The 18,895-nt window shown below is 46.2% G+C and overlaps 2 protein-coding genes across 2 annotated transcripts in view; one reads left to right on the forward strand and one right to left on the reverse strand.

Moving 5' to 3' along the window:
• Window positions 1-441: 441 nt before the first annotated feature.
• The window catches only part of LRRC2 (leucine rich repeat containing 2), a 61,236-nt gene continuing 42,782 nt past the window's right edge, over window positions 442-18,895 (forward strand). Inside the window, exons 1-5 of the mRNA XM_067044501.1 lie at window positions 442-814; window positions 1,462-1,719; window positions 3,573-3,657; window positions 12,682-12,859; window positions 17,129-17,292. The gene's annotated coding sequence lies outside the window, so the exon portion shown is untranslated. The remainder of the gene's footprint in view (window positions 815-1,461; window positions 1,720-3,572; window positions 3,658-12,681; window positions 12,860-17,128; window positions 17,293-18,895) is intronic.
• On the reverse strand, window positions 11,579-16,099 carry CRIPTO (cripto, EGF-CFC family member). Its single transcript, XM_059076695.2, has 7 exons — window positions 15,962-16,099; window positions 14,762-14,801; window positions 13,904-13,956; window positions 13,687-13,821; window positions 13,136-13,250; window positions 12,942-13,051; window positions 11,579-11,755 (listed from the first exon to the last, which is right to left on the reverse strand). Exons 2-7 carry the CDS (start codon window positions 14,794-14,796, stop codon window positions 11,643-11,645), a joined length of 561 nt encoding a protein of 186 aa, XP_058932678.1. The 5' UTR covers window positions 14,797-14,801; window positions 15,962-16,099; the 3' UTR covers window positions 11,579-11,642.

Here is an 18,895-nt window from a genome sequence, read left to right on the forward strand (position 1 = left end):
GGTGTTTAAGCCCATGCACCCTACCCTCGCTGCACTGAGCTTCACAGAATCCCAGCACCTCTGGATCTCTCCCTGAACATGCCCAGCACCCTCTATACTGAGATGGTGGCAGGGGGCCAATCCAATGTAGATCCCACACCAGCCATCAGGGGCCACAGTTGGGTGACTTGTTGGGTGGGCTCAGGACTGGGCAGATGAAGCCTGGGCAGGGGTTCAATCCAGCTCTGGGAACTGCGGATTCGCAGAGCTGCAGAGGTCCCTGTGGTGTGTGAACAGACAGAGGGTCAGGCTCACCTGTGGTAGGAGCACCACCTGTCCTATTTCCACGGTCCCTTCCTCGGGATCTGCTGCAGCAACACGGCAGGGGAAGTGGTGAAAGCACTCTGCAAACCCAAATCCACTAGGAGTAGAGTCCATGCAGCTTGCGGAAGCCTCCCCACTCTGCCTTGCACGTCCTGCCCTGCCTCGCGTACAACCATGCACTGCAAATAGTGTTGGGCAGGCACAAGTTTTTTTGTAATTTTAAAAAAGAAGGGAAGTAGGAAAAATGCAGCAGGCACATAAAGAAAGCCCTGACCCTAAGAATAAATAAAGGAAGAGCACTCTCATTAGTTAGTCTATGAAGTTCTACCTTAAAATACCTGGGGAGAGAGGGGGTTAGGAACTTAAATAATTTGTCTTTATCTCCCATCACATTGCAAGGCCTAGAGGAGGAGCAAACCAGGACTTTGTCAGGTACCTGGGCCTCACCTGCCCCAGAGAATGAAGAGACCAGTCTCACCGTGCAGTCTGGGCAAGACACCAGGGTGGTGAGGTAGGTGGTTGGTCAGTTTGCCCTGAAGAATACAGACAGCAGCCCTGGATTCTGGGAAGATGGTGACACACGTGTTTGTCCTGCCTTCCTTGTCCTCTCTGCACTTTTTTTGGGTCACACCGCTACCTCGAAGGCTATCTGAGCATCATGTTCTCCTGAGATGCACAGGGAAGAGAGTGGATCTGAGCTTCATTCTCTAAACTTCCAGGTGAAGGCAGTTGACCAGAAGCCATGGTGGGGGGGCTCTCCTCTCCTCTAGGTGTGGGGCAAAGTCCAAGCTGGTCAGACCCTGTCTCTCCCTGACAGGAGACAAACTATCTGCTGCCCAGAGGGGCCTTGGTGACCCTGGAGGAAATAGAGGGGCCTGTGGGGCTGGACTGACTTGTTCCAGGACCTCGCTGCTAGGACAGCAGCCCCTGGTCCTCACCCCCAGGGTGCTTCTTCTGGTCCTCCAGCAGAGGTCCTAGTTTGCCAGGCCATGTTCAGCAAACCTACAGAAAACTGACTGGGAGAACTACAGACCACAGAAGGAAAAGGAAACCGCAAAACCCACTCGCCAGCTGATCCCCTTCTAGTTCATATTTTACAGCACATCTTTTTTTTTGCAGTATGCGGGCCTCTCACTGTTGTGGCCTCTCCTGTTGCAGAGCACAGGCTCCGGACACGCAGGCTCAGCGGCCATGGCTCAAGGGCCCAGCCACTCTGCGGCATGTGGGATCTTCCCAGACCGGGGCACAAACCTGTGTCCCCTGCATCGGCAGGTGGACTCTCAACCACTGCGCCACCAGGGAAGCCCACGGCACATCTTAAAGGAGTCGGCACGAACCAGAGACGCCTAGAATGTGGTCCAAACACCAGGCGCTTCAAGTGAGGAGCAGTCGAAGAGCTGAAACAGAATCTCGAGGGTGAGAACAGCATCTCGATCTCACTCTGAAAAAGAGGGGGGAAAAGTGTAATGTGGATGGAAAACTCCAATGAGAGGAGTTGGGGCCATGAAAGTGCTAACATGAGAGTTTGGAAAAGCACATCAAGTAGGAAAAGTGAGCAGCCAAAGAAGTCAGGAAGGAAACAGAAAGGGAAAAAAAAGCCTTGGGAAGCAGTGAGAAAGCTTGTCAGGTTCAGGAACTTGGGGAGAAGGCAGAAAGGGGTCTGTGAAGGTCACTTGGGGTCACTTGGAGTTGGCTTTGGGCTCTTGGGTGACAAGTCAGAAACCATCTTGCACTTGGTTCCAAACACTTTGAGAAATGCAAAAAGTCAGAGCCACAGAGATTTTGGAGCCCGTGTGTCAGCTGGTCTCAACTCGCTGGTAAGAAATTGAGAAGTGGTGTGATGTGCCCCAGGGCCTCATGGCCAGGACGGGACAGAGGGGTCATGAACTGGATTTTGGTTTTGAGTCACTTCCTCCCACCCCCATGTTTCTTGCATTGGAGGCGGATCCTGGGCATTGCTGGGCATGAAGTCCCTGCCCTGCACTGTCCTGAGTCTTGACTCTGAATGAGGCATTGTGTCCTTACTGGGTGCAGGACTCAGTCTAGTGGGGCCCCTGCCTGCTCTTGCTCTCATGTCATCCTCACAATAATCCTTCGATCGTGGATATTGGTATCATCCCCAGTATAGACACAAGGAAAGTGAGATCTAGAGAATTAATGTCTGCGCATGGTCACGGAGCCACTGGGTTTTCTCCACAGCGAACCCATCACTGTTCAGTTTCTAGATGTGGTTTGCCTTGTTAAGAAAGTTTCCATACAAGTCAGTACAGACTCAAAACTGGCCAACTTCTTTACTCCTCACCTGTGCCTGGTCCAGGCCTCTCCGGGGTCCCAGGGGACTTGGTGGATGCTCAGTCATTGCTGTACCGTTGTCATGACAGCAGCTGGAGGAAAGGTAACGTGTGACTCTGAGTATGACCTTAGGCCACCTGCCTTGCCCCTTCAGCTGGCTGAGGGCTGTAGTGGGGCCTAACTCTGTTTTATAAGGTAGCTGGATAAACAGCTGAAACCCTGATTAAAGAAGTAAGAGCCCCAAATACAAAACCTTTCAAGATAACAATATAGGACGGGGCTCCTTCACTTACTCTTTCAAAGATTTGTTTGTCACCTACTGTTACTGAACCAAACTTGGGTCCACTTGCCCTTGCACGGTAAAGCCAATCTACTGACACTGGTCTGTGATGAAGGAAGGTGCAGCGTTTATTGCAGGATGCCAAACAAGGAGTCTAGGCAGCTAGTGCTTAAAAAACCCAAACTCCCCAAAGGCTTTCAGGGAAAGGTTTTTAAAGACAGGGTGAGGGAGAGGGTTGAGGGGTGTGTGGTCAGCTCATGGACATTCTTCTGATGGGTTGGTGGTGAGGTAATTGGGAGTCAACATCATCAACCTTCTGGTTCCTACGGGTCTAGGGTCTATGTGCTGGTGGTCAGCATAGAGTTAACTTCTTCCCGCTGGTGAGGTTTTCAGTGTCTGCAAAACAGCTCAAAGGACATGGCTCAGAATACTACCTATAGCCCTTGAGAAGGAACTAAAGTTCCCTGACTGTTTAATGGCTAAACTATTATTATTTTGTCTTGCTTGACTGTTTTCCTTTGTTTCTGAATTTTCTCACTTCTCTGATTAAATTTATTCTTTGGAACTCAGGGAAGGCCTGGGAGCCCAAAGTTTTACTACAAACAAGAGGCAGGTGGAGGACATGGGGGGGTCTGTACTGGGAAGGCCCCATAGGGTACTGCTTGGTTACATTACTATGTGCTAAGCATTTTTCTAGATACAGCAGTGAACAAAGCACAAGAGACCTCAGCCTCATGGAACTCAAATCCCTGTCCTTGTGGAGCGACACAGACAACACATAAGTAAGTATGATGACAATGAACCAACACAAGGATGAGAAAGACCTTGTGATGGAAGGTGTTGGGAGGGGTGACCTTAGAGAGGCCAGGGGTCTCTGAAAAGAAAACCTCTCAGTGGGGCCCCAAATGGTGAGGGTGAGCCCTCACTGAGGGGACCCCCATTCATGTCAAAGTGGGGGAGCCCACAGTCGGGGTGCTGAGTTCAGGGAGGGAATGCCTGGGTTTTCAGACTCCAGGACACAGTACTGCTATCCTGGTGGGTCAGAAGAGGCCAGCTGGGGCAGAGAGTGGAGTCCCAGGCAGCTGCTGTTCCTCCTGCCTCCAGCCTGGGAGCCAGGAGGTGGGCCTGGTCTTTGCCCTCACCTTGGGGAAGGATGAACCCCTCTACATGCTGGGGCCACCACCTTGGGCAGGTGCAAACATTGTTTTCAGGCAAGAACAACAAAGAGTGAGCTACCCCTGACATATTCAGGGAAATCAGCTATTGGATTTTCATCCAAATATCTCCCGAGGTGGAGGCGGGGCACAGAAAGGCTTGGGTGAGCCTGGCCACCTCCTGCCATGCCACGGGTCCGGCTCAGAAGTGGAGCAGAAGGGCGCTGGGAGCTGAATGAGTTGCCCTGAGGTGTGAACTCAAGTTGCTCAGCACTGCTCTGTGGGGGTTGAACTCAAATGTTTTGCCAAAACAACTGCAGAAGAATAAATAAACAAAAGGAAGGAAAGTAGAAAGGGATACAACCCTCTTAATAATCGAATTAAAATGAGAACCTAATCTGCCTACTTTCTTTTTTTTTGAATTTTATTTACCTTTTTTATATAGCAGGTTCCTACTAGTTATCCATTTTATTTTATACCTATTAGTGTATATATGTCAATCCCAATCTCCCAGTTCATCACACCACCACCACCCCCGCCACTTTCCCCCCTTTAATCTGCCTACTTTCTAAAGCCATTGCTTTAGAACCAGGCCACGTGCTCAGCATTGCCCTGTGGTTTGGCAAGGACTGTTTAGCACACGCTGCAGCAAGGCAGCCCAGGGGAAATATTTGAAAGAGACTTACAAGAAGAGAGGTGATTACTGGGAAGCACGGTGGTAGGACCTCCCCCACTCCCTTCCAAAACATTTCTTGAGCACCACTTACATGCTGGCACAAGTACCACCAGGACAACGATGAAGAAACTGCCTGGGCTCTCATTCTGCCCACAGCACGTGGAGGCACAGGCCTTTAAGGAGACTTGCTAGCAATGGGTGGGGCTGAGACTTGCTTCTAGGCTGTCAGAGTCCAAACCCACTGTGTTGGGAAAAAGACCAAGGTTTGGATGGCCAGCTCTTGGCAGCCTGAAAAGCTGTGTCTGCGGTTTCCTGCTCTTCTCCATCCCGTTTAAAGGCCCTTCTTTCTCACCACTCATCCTCTTCCTAGCAGAGGCCCCACCCAAGAAGGAGGCTTTTCTCCCTGTGTTCCAGGAAAGGGCTCACTTGATTTCTTCCAGGTCCAAAGGGGAAACTGGCCCTTCAAAAATATTATCCGAGCCGCTACATGATCTCCAGGAGCACGCTTGAATGGGTGTATATATGTATCTATTGAGCTACCTATGGCTCTGAACCCCGCTTTGGCCATCTTTCAATGGGCGGTTGGAACAACTTGCTTCCCAGTGAGAGCACCTGCCCCAGTGATTGACAGACGCCAGGGGAAGGGCCACATCCATCTCAAAGAACATCAGTCAGGTCTGCCCACCTAGCAGTTTCAAGTTGGAAGGAGGCTGGGGACTGGTAACATGGCCATATGGGGAGAAGGTGCAGTCTTTCCAACTCTGCACACTAGGTGTGCTTGCTTGCCCTGCAGACCAGTGCACACCGGGCAACTGTTATTCCCTCACCTAAGAAGTGAGATGAGGCACAGCTGAATTCAGAACTAGCTCCAAAGAGCTGCTCTGAGTGAGTCTTACAGAGAAAATAATAAGCTTCCATGCATTTCCCAGGCTGGAGGGCACATCACCAGTTGCAATCGTCTGATGTTTCTCACTTGGGGCTTTTAGGGGCTCATGGAGTTACAAAGCAATTAGTCTTATCTCTCTTTGTGGACTTCCCTCCTCCTTCCCCTGCCCAGAGATGGAGGAGTCTTGGACTTGGGGGTGACACTGACCTTTGGCTAGGCTGTGCCTGTGCTGACAGAGATGGAGCCAAGACTCAGCAACTGAGTGGAGAGAGAGCCGAAGCTTCAAGGCAAGGGCCTTACGCAAAGGATCTAACCATCTTTTGTCTGGTGGGACTGTCAACATTTCTGTTTATAACTGATGCATTTGTACAACCGGGACACATTTAGAGGGGGAAACACCCTTTATCCAAATATTCAAGAACTATAGAAAAATGAACATCTTACTTTTCACAATACCAAGCAAGATTTGATTTTCTTTTCATAGCACATGGGTTTTATTTTGATGGGCTAATCTGGTAAATCCTATAGTAATGTCAGTTCTTCTGATTGACATTGATTACATGATTTATCATGGCTTTTTTTTTCTTTTTCCAAATAAAAACAAACTGGAGTGATTTGGAATTACAATAGATAATCTCTCCCTTGTCTTTTGATTCCTAGTGCATGGAGGGCTCCCTATGCAACTGGGACTAATCTGTGATGGGTTCATTTACATCACACATTGAGCATAAGACATAATTGTGTGGCTTAGTAGTGCCGTATCACTTAGAAGAAGAATTGTGAGCTCCCTCTTCTGCTTTCATTTCTCCTTATCTATCTGTCTATTTATTTATTTATTTCTGGATCAGAGTTGACATAGTGGGTAAAGTTGCCCAAGTCTGCTGGGAGATGCCGAGGCTCCTGGAAGCAAGCAGAACTGGAGAGGACCCTCTCCTCTGAAGGAGCCCCAGGCCATGCTGATGACAGTTTTGTCAAACAGCAGGCTGCCTTGTTCTTCCTCTCTTTATCATCTTCCCTCTGTGTGGGGATGTAGGAGATGGTCTCAAGAAGTGTTAATTGTCTTTAACACAGCCATTAATGAGAAATGAGAAGATAAGGAACCAGCTCCCTTCCTGCCTCCCTCCCCCTCTTCTTCCCTCCTTCTCTCCCTCTTCCTTCTCTCTCCCTCCCTCTCCTGTCCTCCCTCCTCCATCTACAGCATCCACAGACCAGCTCTAGGGTCCCTGGAGGTTGCCATCCAGGGGCTGAGGATGCTGACAGACCAGTGGGGGAGACAGACATGAAAACAAATCAGGGTGTTGGAGTATTATGGGATCTATGAGAGACCTGTGAGGGGATTCAGCTCACAGAGTGGTCCTTCCCCCACAGTAGTTGGAGTGGGGGTGGGGAGATAGGAGGAGTGGGGGTGGGGAGAAAGGAAAAGTGGGAGGGGGAGGAGGGGTGGAGGCACAGATTGTGTTCACCCCCCTCCATGCAAGATACTTGTATTATACAGGCACAGCTCTATCTCTGCCAAGGTGGGTGTTAACATTTTTTTTTTTTCTTTTCCATCATGGATTATTTTAGGATATTGAATATAGTTCCCTGTGCTATACAGTAGGACCTTGTTGTTTATCCATTCTGTATATAATAGTTTGCATCTGCTAATCCCAAACTCCCAATACTTCCCTCCCCCACCCTACCCCTTTGGCAACCACAAGTCTATTCTCTATATCTGTGAGCCGGTTTCTGTTTTGTAGATAAGTTCGTGTCATATTTTAAATTCCATATATAAGAGATATCATATGGTATTTGTCTTTCTCTTTCTGACTTACTTCACTTAATATGATCATCTCTAGGTCCATCCATGTTGCTGCAAATGGCATTGTTCCGTTCTTTTTTATGAGTAGTATTCTGTTGTTTATATGTACCACATCTTCTTTATCCATTCATCTGTCGATGGACATTTAGGTTGTTTCCATGTCTTGGCTATTGTAAATAGTGCTGCTGTGAACATAGGGGTGCGTGTGTATTTTTGAAGTATGGTTTACTCAGGATATATGCCCAGGAGTGGGATTGCTGGATCATATGGCAACTCTATTTTTAGTTTTTTGAGGAACCGCCATACTGACTTGTTGACTCAGGAGTCCAAAGGCCCAGCCCCTTGCTTCAACTGGGAATGGCTCTGAAGGGTCAACCAGCCCTGGAGCTCCCATGGCATCAGCCGAGGCCTCCGTTACACGTAGCATCACTCCTACGGTGCAACATCGCAATTAACTTCTCCTTCCCTGAGGCAGCTCCCTTCAAGTGTTATTCCCGGGAGCTCCCCCCAGGGATCCCCTGCTGCACACCAGCAGCTCAGCTTCCTGGGAACCTGACCTAAGACTCATCCCAGAGCAACCATCTTCCCCTACACTGTTTCCTTTTATTTATTGACATCATCATAGCATAATTCTGTCATCATTTTCACTGAAAAAGAGACAACTTTTCTCCATCTAGCCATTCATCTTGAAGTTGATTTTCTTTCCTTGTAATTTTATAGTTGTCCCTGGTTAACTGCCTCACTCTCCCATATGAACACCTCTGTGGACCTCACTAGGATTATTTGTAACCTCACAAAGACAAACATCATAAAGAAATCTTGCCTTTAGTCTTTACAAAACCTTAATTTCCCAGTTATGAAATCAATTATATGCAATTGTAGATAGCTTAGAAAATAGGATGAAAAGTTACTCATAATCCCCCTACTTGGAAATGACCACTTCAGTATTTCCATGTTTCCGACCTTTTAAGAATTCTGGTTAAGGCCACACTGTGCCCTGCCTTTCTCACCTGACATTGTGTTTTATACATTTCAAGTCATTAAAAATTCTTTCTAAAGATGGTATTTTAAAGGTGGTTGTATTCCAAGGTTAAGGTTGAGTCCTTGTGCAATAAACCCTTCTCTGATGTCAGGCCTCTAGGTCAGCAACAGTGATTTGAGTGACCCAGGGCAAGTCCACGCACATGGAGTAACAGGGTCAAAGGCCAAAATGCTTTCCAGTCGGTGTGGACCCAGGTGTGTCCTTCTTGGATCCCATGTGGACACTTTGCTTTGAGAAGTCTGTAAGGCTTTTGAGGGTAGAATCTAGAGTCTTTTGCATCCCCTTGCACACCATTTCCCAAAATGTACCTCTGGTTCATGATTTTAGATGGCATACAGGTGAACGTTATTATTATTCATTATTATTTTTTTTTAATTTCAAGACTAGTATAAATTATCCAGGGCTTCCCAAACAAATGCTATTGTTTGGGACGAGTAAAAAGCACTTAAGTGGATAGATGTTCAACATCACCAGTCATTAGGGAAATGCACATCAAAACCATGTAAGATACTACTCTACACTCACTATGATAGCTGTTTAGAAAGAATAAAAGCAAAGCCCAGAAAGCAGTGAGTGTTGGTGAGGATGTGTGGGGAAATTGGAACCCTTGGGCACTGCTGGTGGGAATGCAAAATGGTGCAGCTGTTACGAGAAACAGTATGGTGGTTCTTCACAAAATTAAAACATAGAATTACCATTTGATCCAACAATTCCACTTCTGAGTATACAGATCAAAGAACTGAAAGCAGTGACTGGAAGAGATATTTATACACCAATGTTCATAGCACATTATTTACAATAGCCAAAAGGTGGAAACAACCCAAAGGCCATTAATGGAGGATAACAAAATGTGGCATATACATACAATGGAATATTACTTAGCCTTTAAAAGGAATGAAGTTCTGACACATGCTACAACATAGATGAACCTGAAGACAGTATGCTAAGTGAAGTATACCAGTCGCAAAAGGATATACATGACTCTACTTATGTGAAGTGTCTAGAATAAATTCATGGACCCAGAAAGTAGACTAGTGGTTGCCAGGGGTTGTGGGGAGGAGGAATGGGGAGTTAGTGTTTAATAAGTTTCAGTTCGAAAAGGTGAAAAAGTTGTGGAAATGGTTGGTGGTGATGGTTGCCCAACAATGTGAATGTACGTAATGCCACTGAAATTTATACTTAAAAATGGTTGAAACGATAAGTTTTATGTTGTGTATATTTTACTGCAATACACAAATGAGTTGATGGAAAGAAAACAATTAAGCACAGGTGATGTGGCCTGTATAAGGTAGAGTGTGAATGCCCAACTTTGGAAAACACGGTCCAGCCTTGCCCAGTGTGGATAGGGATTACAGTAGTTGCATGCAAATGAGAAGCCTTCTTTCAATACTCTGAAGTTTTTTTTGTTTAAAAAAATTTTTCCATTTCTGGGCTAAAAAATGTTTTACACTATTTTGTGGTAAATAGGAAGGTAGAAAGAGAAGAAATATGCCATTTGTTGAGAAACTTTTTGTGCTAGTGTTTTATTTTGTTCACTTCATTCTAACAACACTGTGGTGTAGGGACTAACTAACCCGGTTCAAACTGGGAAACTGGGCCCCACTGCCAGTAAGTGGACAGAACAGCCCTCCCCACTGGGTGGCCCATCCTCACGCTCTGTATCCCTCACTGCTTCCCTGCCTATCCCATTTTCACCTTCTGTCATTGGACATTGAAAAAAAAAATTCCACTCGTTTGGAATTTTCCATCTGCAGGACACTAATTTGGAAAAACACGAATTGTGGATCCAGCAGTACATAAATAATGGAAGCAAATCTTGTCCCTCACAGAACACACACACTAAAGCCGGAAACAAAACTGGGCACCACTCTGAGCTCTTGGCGCTTCCAGTTTCCTCAGTTTTAAGCCTGTTGTAGTCATCTCGTTCCATATGAAAACAAAAATACGCCCTCACCGTGGAAAACAGAGAAGTGCAAAGGAAAAAAATCCCACCACCTAGAAATAACCACAGTTCACACATTGGTCAACGTACTTCCCACTTTTACTGGGCAGACCAGATACACCAGATACATATTTTCAAAATGAGCTTTACAATGTATAGTTTTATCACCTGGCTTACAACTAAATATATTGTGAACATTTTCTCTTTTACCACTGTTAAAATAATTGCTTGGTATGGAGACATCATAATGTATTAAGAACTCTTAATACATTGAGGGAATTTAGATATAATTTTTTTTCAAGGAAACTTTATTCTCTTTCCAAATCCTTGAGAAAACAAGTGTCCTTGTCTTATAGTTTCCTACTGATGATAGAAACTTGCCCTTCAACTTAGCTTTTTAATCTGCTTCTCTGTACCATCTGATCAATCAAGTAATGCATTTTATGTTCTCAAATCTCTCATTTGCTCCCACTTTTCTACCTAGTTTCCCAGGGATACGCACACATTTCCATTACTCCAGCATCCTGTCTCTCACCTCTGATGTCTGCGCCCTCTCTTCTCCTGTGCTCCCCTTACAAACGTTTCCTTTCATTTACAAGCTACTATCTTTTTTAAAAATTAATTTATTTTATTTTGTTTATTTTTAGCTGCATTGGGTCTTTGTTGCGGTGCGCAGGCCTCTCATTGTGGTGGCTTCTCTTGTTGTGGACCCCAGGCGCTAGGCGCGTGGGCTTCAGTACTTGTGGCACCTGGGCTCAGTAGTTGTGGTGCACAGGCTTAGTTGCTCTGCGGCACGTGGGATCTTCCAGGACCAGGGCTTGAACCTGTGTTGCCTGCATTGGCAGGTGGATTCTTAACCACTGCGCCACCAGGGAAGCCCTTAAGATACTATCTTAATTGAGTCTGATTACAACTCTATTCAATGCTTTGTGCTCAGTTCCACATTGGGAGTAACCTTTAATAATCTGAAGATAGAATTCAATTGTTTAAAAGAAACTATTAATAAGCCCTTGGTAGAGTTACATATATCAAGAAACACAGGACTTGGGAACAAGATATGGCATTTTTTTTTTTTAAGTAGTTTTTTGGAGAGGGCAGGGAAGAGGAAAGTAGTTGGTACTTTAAGGAAGTGTTAGGGACCATAGGGAAATCTATTCACCATTTCAAGGCTACTAACAAATGATCATCTCTCAGTTGGGACATTGGAGAGACAGCCTTTTTAAAGGTCATGAAACCTGCATGGCAAATGCTGCACACAAATGTGGGTTAATAATAACTTTGTATAGCAAAGCAGATGCCAGGTAGCATAAGAGCACATGCAGACAGTGTTAATTCTGGAGTCCCGGAAGCTGTGCGGTGCTCATCCATCACATGGCCATCTGCAAGGTAGAGACACTTGGTCATTAAAGGAAATCCCTCTGGCACTTTATCCTGTTGCCCACACACGTGGCACATCTACACGAACCCCGAAGCAGTTAGGTCCCAAGATTTGATGAGTACAATGTGCTTATGGGATCAACAGTACCGATTATGTGCAATTAGACTCCCCTGAGAAAATATTCTGACAAACTGTTAACTTGATCTTCCCTGAATACATGCTCTCACCCTGGTAACCTACACCAGCCTGTGACGCCTATAATTGCTGGCGTGTGGCAGAACTTGGTTAGGCTCTGATGCTAAGGAGACAGCACATTTTGTGTCCCGAGTTCCAGGGAGAAAATATGGTCCCCACCTATTCCAGCCATTCCACCCCCACCTTCCAGTCACCTATCCTGGGCCTGATACCATACCCAATGCAAAAGGAAAAGACAATCCCTGCCTGGATCGGGGTCCCATCTTGTACTCAAGGAAGCATTTGTTTTCATTTTCAATTGGTTGAACATTTTCAATTTCTGAAACCTGCAGGGTCAGAAGTAGGAGAGGCCTCTGAACTAAGGTGGCCCTAGAAATCTGGCTCAGGTTGGGGTAGGGAGCAAACCCTCTTCTCTTGTTCTCTTCTAGGTCCCTGCCCTTGCCATTGTTTTCCTCAGATCAGTAGAAATCAATGAGGTGAAAGGGTTATGAGACCAATAGGGGCCTTTTAGGATCCCTGAGGAAGTTCCTGAGAAAGGAGAGTGGGATCAGTTCCTCTGGTGGAATTTAAGGGCAATAATTGGAGTTGGGTGCCCCCAACCCTGCTGTCGGGTGGGCACTAACTGAGCTGCCCCCCTGGAGCCTCTCTGGGTCTCCCTGCCCAAAGAAAGGAATGCCAGTGTCTCTTCATGTTTAAGAGGCCAAGTCTTTTCTTGTTTATTTGCCTCTACAGAATTTCACATACTGTAGAACGTCAAATAGACTTGAAACACCTCTCCACCTGAAAGGCAGCACGACTGGCCACATATTGAGGAAGGAAATATCAAGGACACCAGGGCGACCATCCCATCTGGAGTCCTCGATGCTTTTACAAGCAGAGCTTTGGCTGCCAGTCTTCAGCAAGCCATGAGGTAAGAGGAGAGACCCTGTTAATTAAGTGTCCACAGGCAACTAACTAACCTGAGAGGGCAAAAGAGGCAACCCTTTGCTTACCACAACCAGGTAGGAACGGCTGAGGAAAGCAGCGGAGCTGGCCGTGCCAGCATTTACACATGGAACACTTCCTGGGCAGCCAGGTGTCATGGGGCACAGACCCACAGTTCCTGAGGGTGAACGGACATGCGGAGTTTAAATCCCCACCCCTCCTTCCCTCTCCTCTCCACCCCCAGCCCCTTTCAGTGGCTTACTGTTTGCGCATGTCATGCTCACAGTTCCGTCCATAGAAAGAGGGGGGGCAGGCACAAAAGGACCCCAGCATGCAGGTTCCCCCATTCAGACAGCAGGTTCTGTTTAGCTCCTTACCTGAAATGTAAGAAAAGGTGGCTGAGAGGGTGGAAGGATTGAAAAGCTGAGTTCCCGTATGGCGGTAAGGACTTAATCTCCCCAAGTGTTGACAGATGTCTATAAACCTCACAGAATAAGACTCTCCTTTTTAGTGTTCCTTTGGCTACCCGTGCTTGTGATCAGAGAAATCTTTTTCCATGCATAAGCCAGTGGTGGTACCTGGAGTCCCCAGCATGAAGTGGGATCAGGTGAGGGAAACTGCATTCTGTGGAGGTGAAGTACACAATGCATGTCTGGCCCCCAGAATCAAAACCAGTCCAACTATTCATCTGCCCAGCTCCAGAATCAGGTGCCCACTCTCTTAGGTGAAAGAGGGTCTAAAAGATACTCAGGAAACATGTGAAGGACCAGGATAGCAATACCGCACTGTAGATCTAAGGCAGATACGTCTTACTGTTCTGGATTCCCGTGGATGGTACAAACTGGGAAGGCCGATGACGAATTGCAGGCTCCTCCCGGGACTGAAAGCCGTCGTCTCTGAAGGCCAGGTCTCCCTGTGACGGACGGGCAAGTTCACAGTGGCCCAATCCTGAATGACAAAATTAACTCCTTACATCTGTATTTCAGGCCACGTGAAAATTGCTAGTGATCAAAAAAGCAAAATCTCTTACCAGTGACTAATCCCAGTTCAAATGCTCTGGAAAAGGCCAGGATCAAAATCATACTAGGAAGAGGAAATCAGACCTCCATTAGCAAAACAAAGCAAATAAAATCCCTTCGAATTAACACCTGGGTCTTCTCATCACAGGACCACAGACCACTAGGGAGAAATTGTAGAGCACCACTTTCCTTTTTTTCTTTTAAAATGGCTGACTAATTCATGTAACAACACAAAGAAAGATGATGAGAATAAAGTCCACCTAATCTCCAACTCTTTCCAATACGTATTATTACTTCTTAGGCTCTGTCCTCATATGTACATAATTTTAAGTAGGTATAAATCTTTTATCTTCTATTTCACATGTTTTTTCTCCTGCATATGGTTTTCACATAGGAATTTTAAATGCCTGGATGACATTCTGTGTAATTTATGAATCACATTTTACAAACTATTTCATTTAAACCAGTCATTTAAAAGATGTTCAAGGTTTAAAAAAAAAAAGATGTTCAAGGTTTAAAAAAATTTCCCATTATTCTTAACGGTTCCCAAATATTGAAAACCTGCCTATATCTTTAACCTTCTCAGAAGCAGATTCTTAATTTCGTTGTAATATTGACCTTTTCTAACAAAAGAGTAGGAAAATACTAGTCATTTCAGAGGCAGAGCCAGTAACCTGTTTGAAGATGTGAAAAGCCAATAGCAAAGGTGGATGCAACTTTAAGTTCCAGGTCTTTCGGAAAAACAGCAGCACTGTTGGCAGCTCTTTAAGGTTTGAATGAGATGAAATCAAACAACAGAGAGGTGTAGGACATGTTTCCTAAGCTGGGAAACTAGGAGTCAAAAGCTCACACTCAAGATTTGTTCATACCTGGAAGAAAAGCGCTCCATCTTTCTTTGGTCCATGGCTCCTAACAATTTAGAAAGAAAAAGATATTAGGCTGGCTTTAATTCACAATCATTGCCAAAACACCCAAAGGAAAACGTTAATTTCTTGAAGTGAAAATGGGCATTTAAAGAGAAAAATATCCCAGATGAGAAATATGGTCTCCCCAGAAGGTCTCAGAAGCAGGAGCCAGGATGTCGGAAGAAACTGGGGGGTTCCTCAGGTCGGTCCTAATAAATGCCTTGAATAAAACCTTCAGGGAGATTCTCCTTCCTCAGCCACAAGCCCCTGGGTGGCGGGGACAGCCCTCTGGTGGGCGGGGAGGCGGAGGCCAGTGCGCATTACAATGCTTAAACACTCGGGGGTGGAGGTGAGAGGCGGTGAAGCAGCCAAACAGAGAGAGAATGGAAAAGGCCATTCTGGTAAAACTGTTGTTAATTAGCCCTAATGTCTCTATCATTAGTTTCGAGTTAAAAAGATCAGAATTACTCTTTGAAAGAAAGAAAGAAGAAAAAAAAGAGCAAACCAATTACTCTTAACTGGGTGGCGATTCCAAGTTGGAGGAGTGGTGGAAAGTATTGCTGTAATCGGGAAAACCTGAACACCGTGTGTGGGTCTCCCAAGGCGTTTGATATATTATTGAAAAGTTTTATTTCCCGAAATTTGCTTTCATCTTTGGTTTTCCAAGAAAGGTGTGTTGAGCCCGTGCTCCGCTCCAGGCAGACTCAGGTGGTCGAGAAGGGTGTGTCTCAGCGGGCGGGAGGGAAAGGCAAGGAAGCAGGTAGTCCAAACAGAAGTTCAGGGTCAGGAGGGGGTTCCTGCCCTCGCAGGAGTGAGTGGGTGTAAATTCCAGGCGCACCTGAATTTGCAAGCGAGACTGGAAGGAAGCGGAGCCGGCGCCAGGGGGCGGGGTGTGGGGTGAGGGGACGCGGGCAGGGAAGTGCGAGTGTGCGTCCAGGGCCTGCGCCTTCTTGGTGGCCTGCGCATCGGGGTGCCAGGCCTGCTCTAGGAAAAAGTTCTGGAAACGTGGCAGTCCGGCCTGGGAGGCCATTTCAGCCTTGCCACTGGGTTTCACTGCATTTTAACAGTCTCCCAGTGCCCACAGTGTGGCCTCTTCCATCCCTCCTCCGCCCTGCCCCCAACAACACGGGAATTAACCCTAGATTCAGCTGTGTCCCCTGTTACCCTGTAAGCATTTATTTGGTGGTTCCCTGAAGCCCCAGACGCTGCTGCTGGAGAGGCATGTCACTTAGCCCAAGGCAAGGCTTCTTGAAACCAAGCAGGACCCTGAGGGGCCCTCCCAGGTACAAAAAGCCCCTCCATGTCCCTTGTCTCCTGTTGAATCACAAAGGAGCAGGCTCAAGCAGTTAATGATTAGGACAACAGAGTCACAGAATCTTCAGTTCCTCCCTGAAGGACGCAGTGTCTGATGCACATTCCTGAGCTGTGTTGCAGATACTATAACTGCCACCAGAGGGAAAAAGCTAACTGCATGATGACCAGGCTGTAGCCATGACATAAGCTGCTCCGCTAGCACAATTCCAAGAACTGGCCTCAAGAGAATGGGAAAAAACTGACCCTGGAGTTGAAGATTAACTGTGCTTAAAGCAATCAAGATGACGCTGACACAACAGGCCACCTGGCTCCAACAGATCTTAGCCCACCATACTCCCCTATTTCAAGGTGGATGGGATTGGTTTATGAACCTATTTTCTTGGATTTCTTCTGGGATTAGGTCAATGCTTGAAGGAATCCTTAAGTTGGGATTTTATCTTCTAGTCAAGGGATCATAATTTGGGATGCCAACTCTTTGCAAAACAGTTACTTAAAATGTTAGTAATGAGATGCCTCTTTTGGAATCTCAGCAGGCACGTAAGGGAGCCAAAGAATATTTCTTACACCATGTCAGGTCCTTCCACTCTAAGAATCCTTCATCGCCCATGCTCAGCTTGAAGTTACAGAAGATGTCTTCACCCCTTTTCCCTAGACATGGAAGGAAAATCTGGCAGTGGGGATTGTAACTGAGGAAATGAGATTGTAACTAGGGACTGTCAGCTACTCAGCATTTTTCCAAATCTATTTCTTTCTCTTTTTTTTTTTGCCGCTCCACAAGGCTGGTGGGATCTTAGTTCCTTGACCAGGGATCAGACCCATGACCCCGACAGTGGAAGCATGTAGTCCTAACCACTGGACTGCCAGGGAATTTCCCCCAATATATTTCTTAATTATTACTATGCCTGACTTCTACCATTAGCTTAGCTTAGCTTGCTGCTGATGAAGAAAGCTGTTGATGTGTATCGAGACTGAGGATTAGTTTTTCTATAGGCTTCACCCTTGTTCCTTATTCTCCAGGACTAAGTGACCAAAGATTTATGGGTCAGATAATGTTCCAACCACAAGCGAGACCTGACGGCTACTTGGAACTGAGTGATGGAGACAATCATCTCTGAAGATAGAAGACTGACCCCTCCCCTGCACGTAACCCCTTTCCCTCTCTTCCCAAGCAAAACCATGAGGTAAGAGGAGGTTTGGGTCTTTGTGACATGACTCTACCATCTCCCCAGGGTTGCTAGCTTCCTCAGTAAGGCTATCTTTCCTTTTACACAACACTTGTCTTCCAGTACTGGACTCTTGAGCAACGAGCCACAGAGCCTGGGTTTGGTAACACTCTCACCTAACATCTGAGTGCTCCAGATCATTTAGTTCGTTATTAAATATGTCCAAAGTCATAAGTAGTTTCTCAATATCATTCACTCCTAATTTCTAAAGTAAAAGCCTGGTGTTTACCTAATATTGCCAGGCACACAAGTGTGAAGCTTTTATCTGGTGCTGAAATGGCACAACTTGTCTCAGGACTTAATGAAGCTCAGGTTCTTTATGTCTTAGTGCAGAAGGAATTCAGCGAGAGGCAAAGTGCTGGGTAAGAAGTAGACTTATTAATGTAAAGAGGTTGCAGGAAAACGGGGCTAGAAAGGACGGCCATGTCCCAGATTTGGGGAGAGTTCCTGGGATGGGCCACCAAGTGAGGGTGCTTGGCTTTGAGCAGGAAGGAATTCAAGAGCGAGCCATAGTAAAGTGAAAGCAGAGATACACATTCCATAGGCAGAATGCAGTCCATTTCAAAAGGCGAGAGGGCCCCGAAATATGGGTTGGTTAGTTTTTATGGGCTGGGTAATTTCATAGGCTAACGAGTGGGGAAGAGGCAGGGATTTCCAGGAGTTAGGCCATCGCCCACATTTTGGCCTTTTATGGTCAGCCTTGGAACTGTCATGGTGCCTGTGGGTGTGTCATTTAGCGTATGCTAATGTATTACAATGAGTGCATAATGACCTCAAGGTCTACCGGGAGTCAAATCTTCTGCCATCTTGGGCCTTGTTGGCTCTAACCAGTTTTTTTTTTTTTAAACATCTTTATTGGAGTATAATTGTTTTACAATGTTGTGTTAGTTTCTGCTGTATAACAAAGTGAATCAGCTATATGCATACATATATCCCCATATCCCCTCCCTCTTGCGTCTCCCTCCCACCCTCCCTATCCCACCCCTCTAGGTGGTCACGAAGCACCGAGCTGATCTCCCTATGCTCTGCAGCTGCTTCCCACTAGCTATCTATTTTACATTTGGTAGTGTATATAGAGAGAGTCCACGCTACTCTCTCACTTCGTCCCAGCTTACCCTTCCCCCTCCTCGTGACCTCAAGTCCATTCTCTACATCTGCGTCTTTAACCGGTTTTTGTCGTCTTCAGTTTTTCTCAACCACTGTGTTATTCTTGAAGGGTTGTGTCCTGCCCCCTTCCCTCCTGTTTCAGTTTTCTTGTCACCCATCTCTGTCCATTGGATTTACACCGTGACAAAACGAATTGGTAGCAGCATCTGAAGCCATTTCAGCATCAGTGTTTACCTCTGTGAAGGCAACGGGTCCACAGTTGCTAAAGAAGAGCCGTTATTTGCTTCTACACCTGCATCTTGGGAGAATTAAACTTTAAATTATTTTTAGTGGGAGGTAGGTCCCCATCAAGGCAACGGTGGGATGCGATGCAGCCCATTTACTTATAGCTGGTAGCATTTTTACTCCACAGCAGCTCACTAATTCCTGCTGTTCTTCAACTCCCTGTGTGGCC

This window comes from Kogia breviceps, chromosome 10 (genome assembly GCF_026419965.1).
Source record: "Kogia breviceps isolate mKogBre1 chromosome 10, mKogBre1 haplotype 1, whole genome shotgun sequence".
Lineage (NCBI taxonomy): Eukaryota > Metazoa > Chordata > Mammalia > Artiodactyla > Physeteridae > Kogia > Kogia breviceps.

Excerpts from the sequence above, each read along its gene's own strand:
- CRIPTO (XM_059076695.2), bottom strand. The coding sequence starts at position 14,796 with ATGGACCAAAGAAAGATGGAGCGCTTTTCTTCCAG. Across the intron at positions 13,957-14,761 it reads ATGGAGCGCTTTTCTTCCAG|TATGATTTTGATCCTGGCCT; the intron begins GTATGAACAAAT and ends TCCTCTTCCTAG. Across the intron at positions 13,052-13,135 it reads GAGCATGACATGCGCAAACA|GAACTGTGGGTCTGTGCCCC; the intron begins GTAAGCCACTGA and ends GTTCACCCTCAG.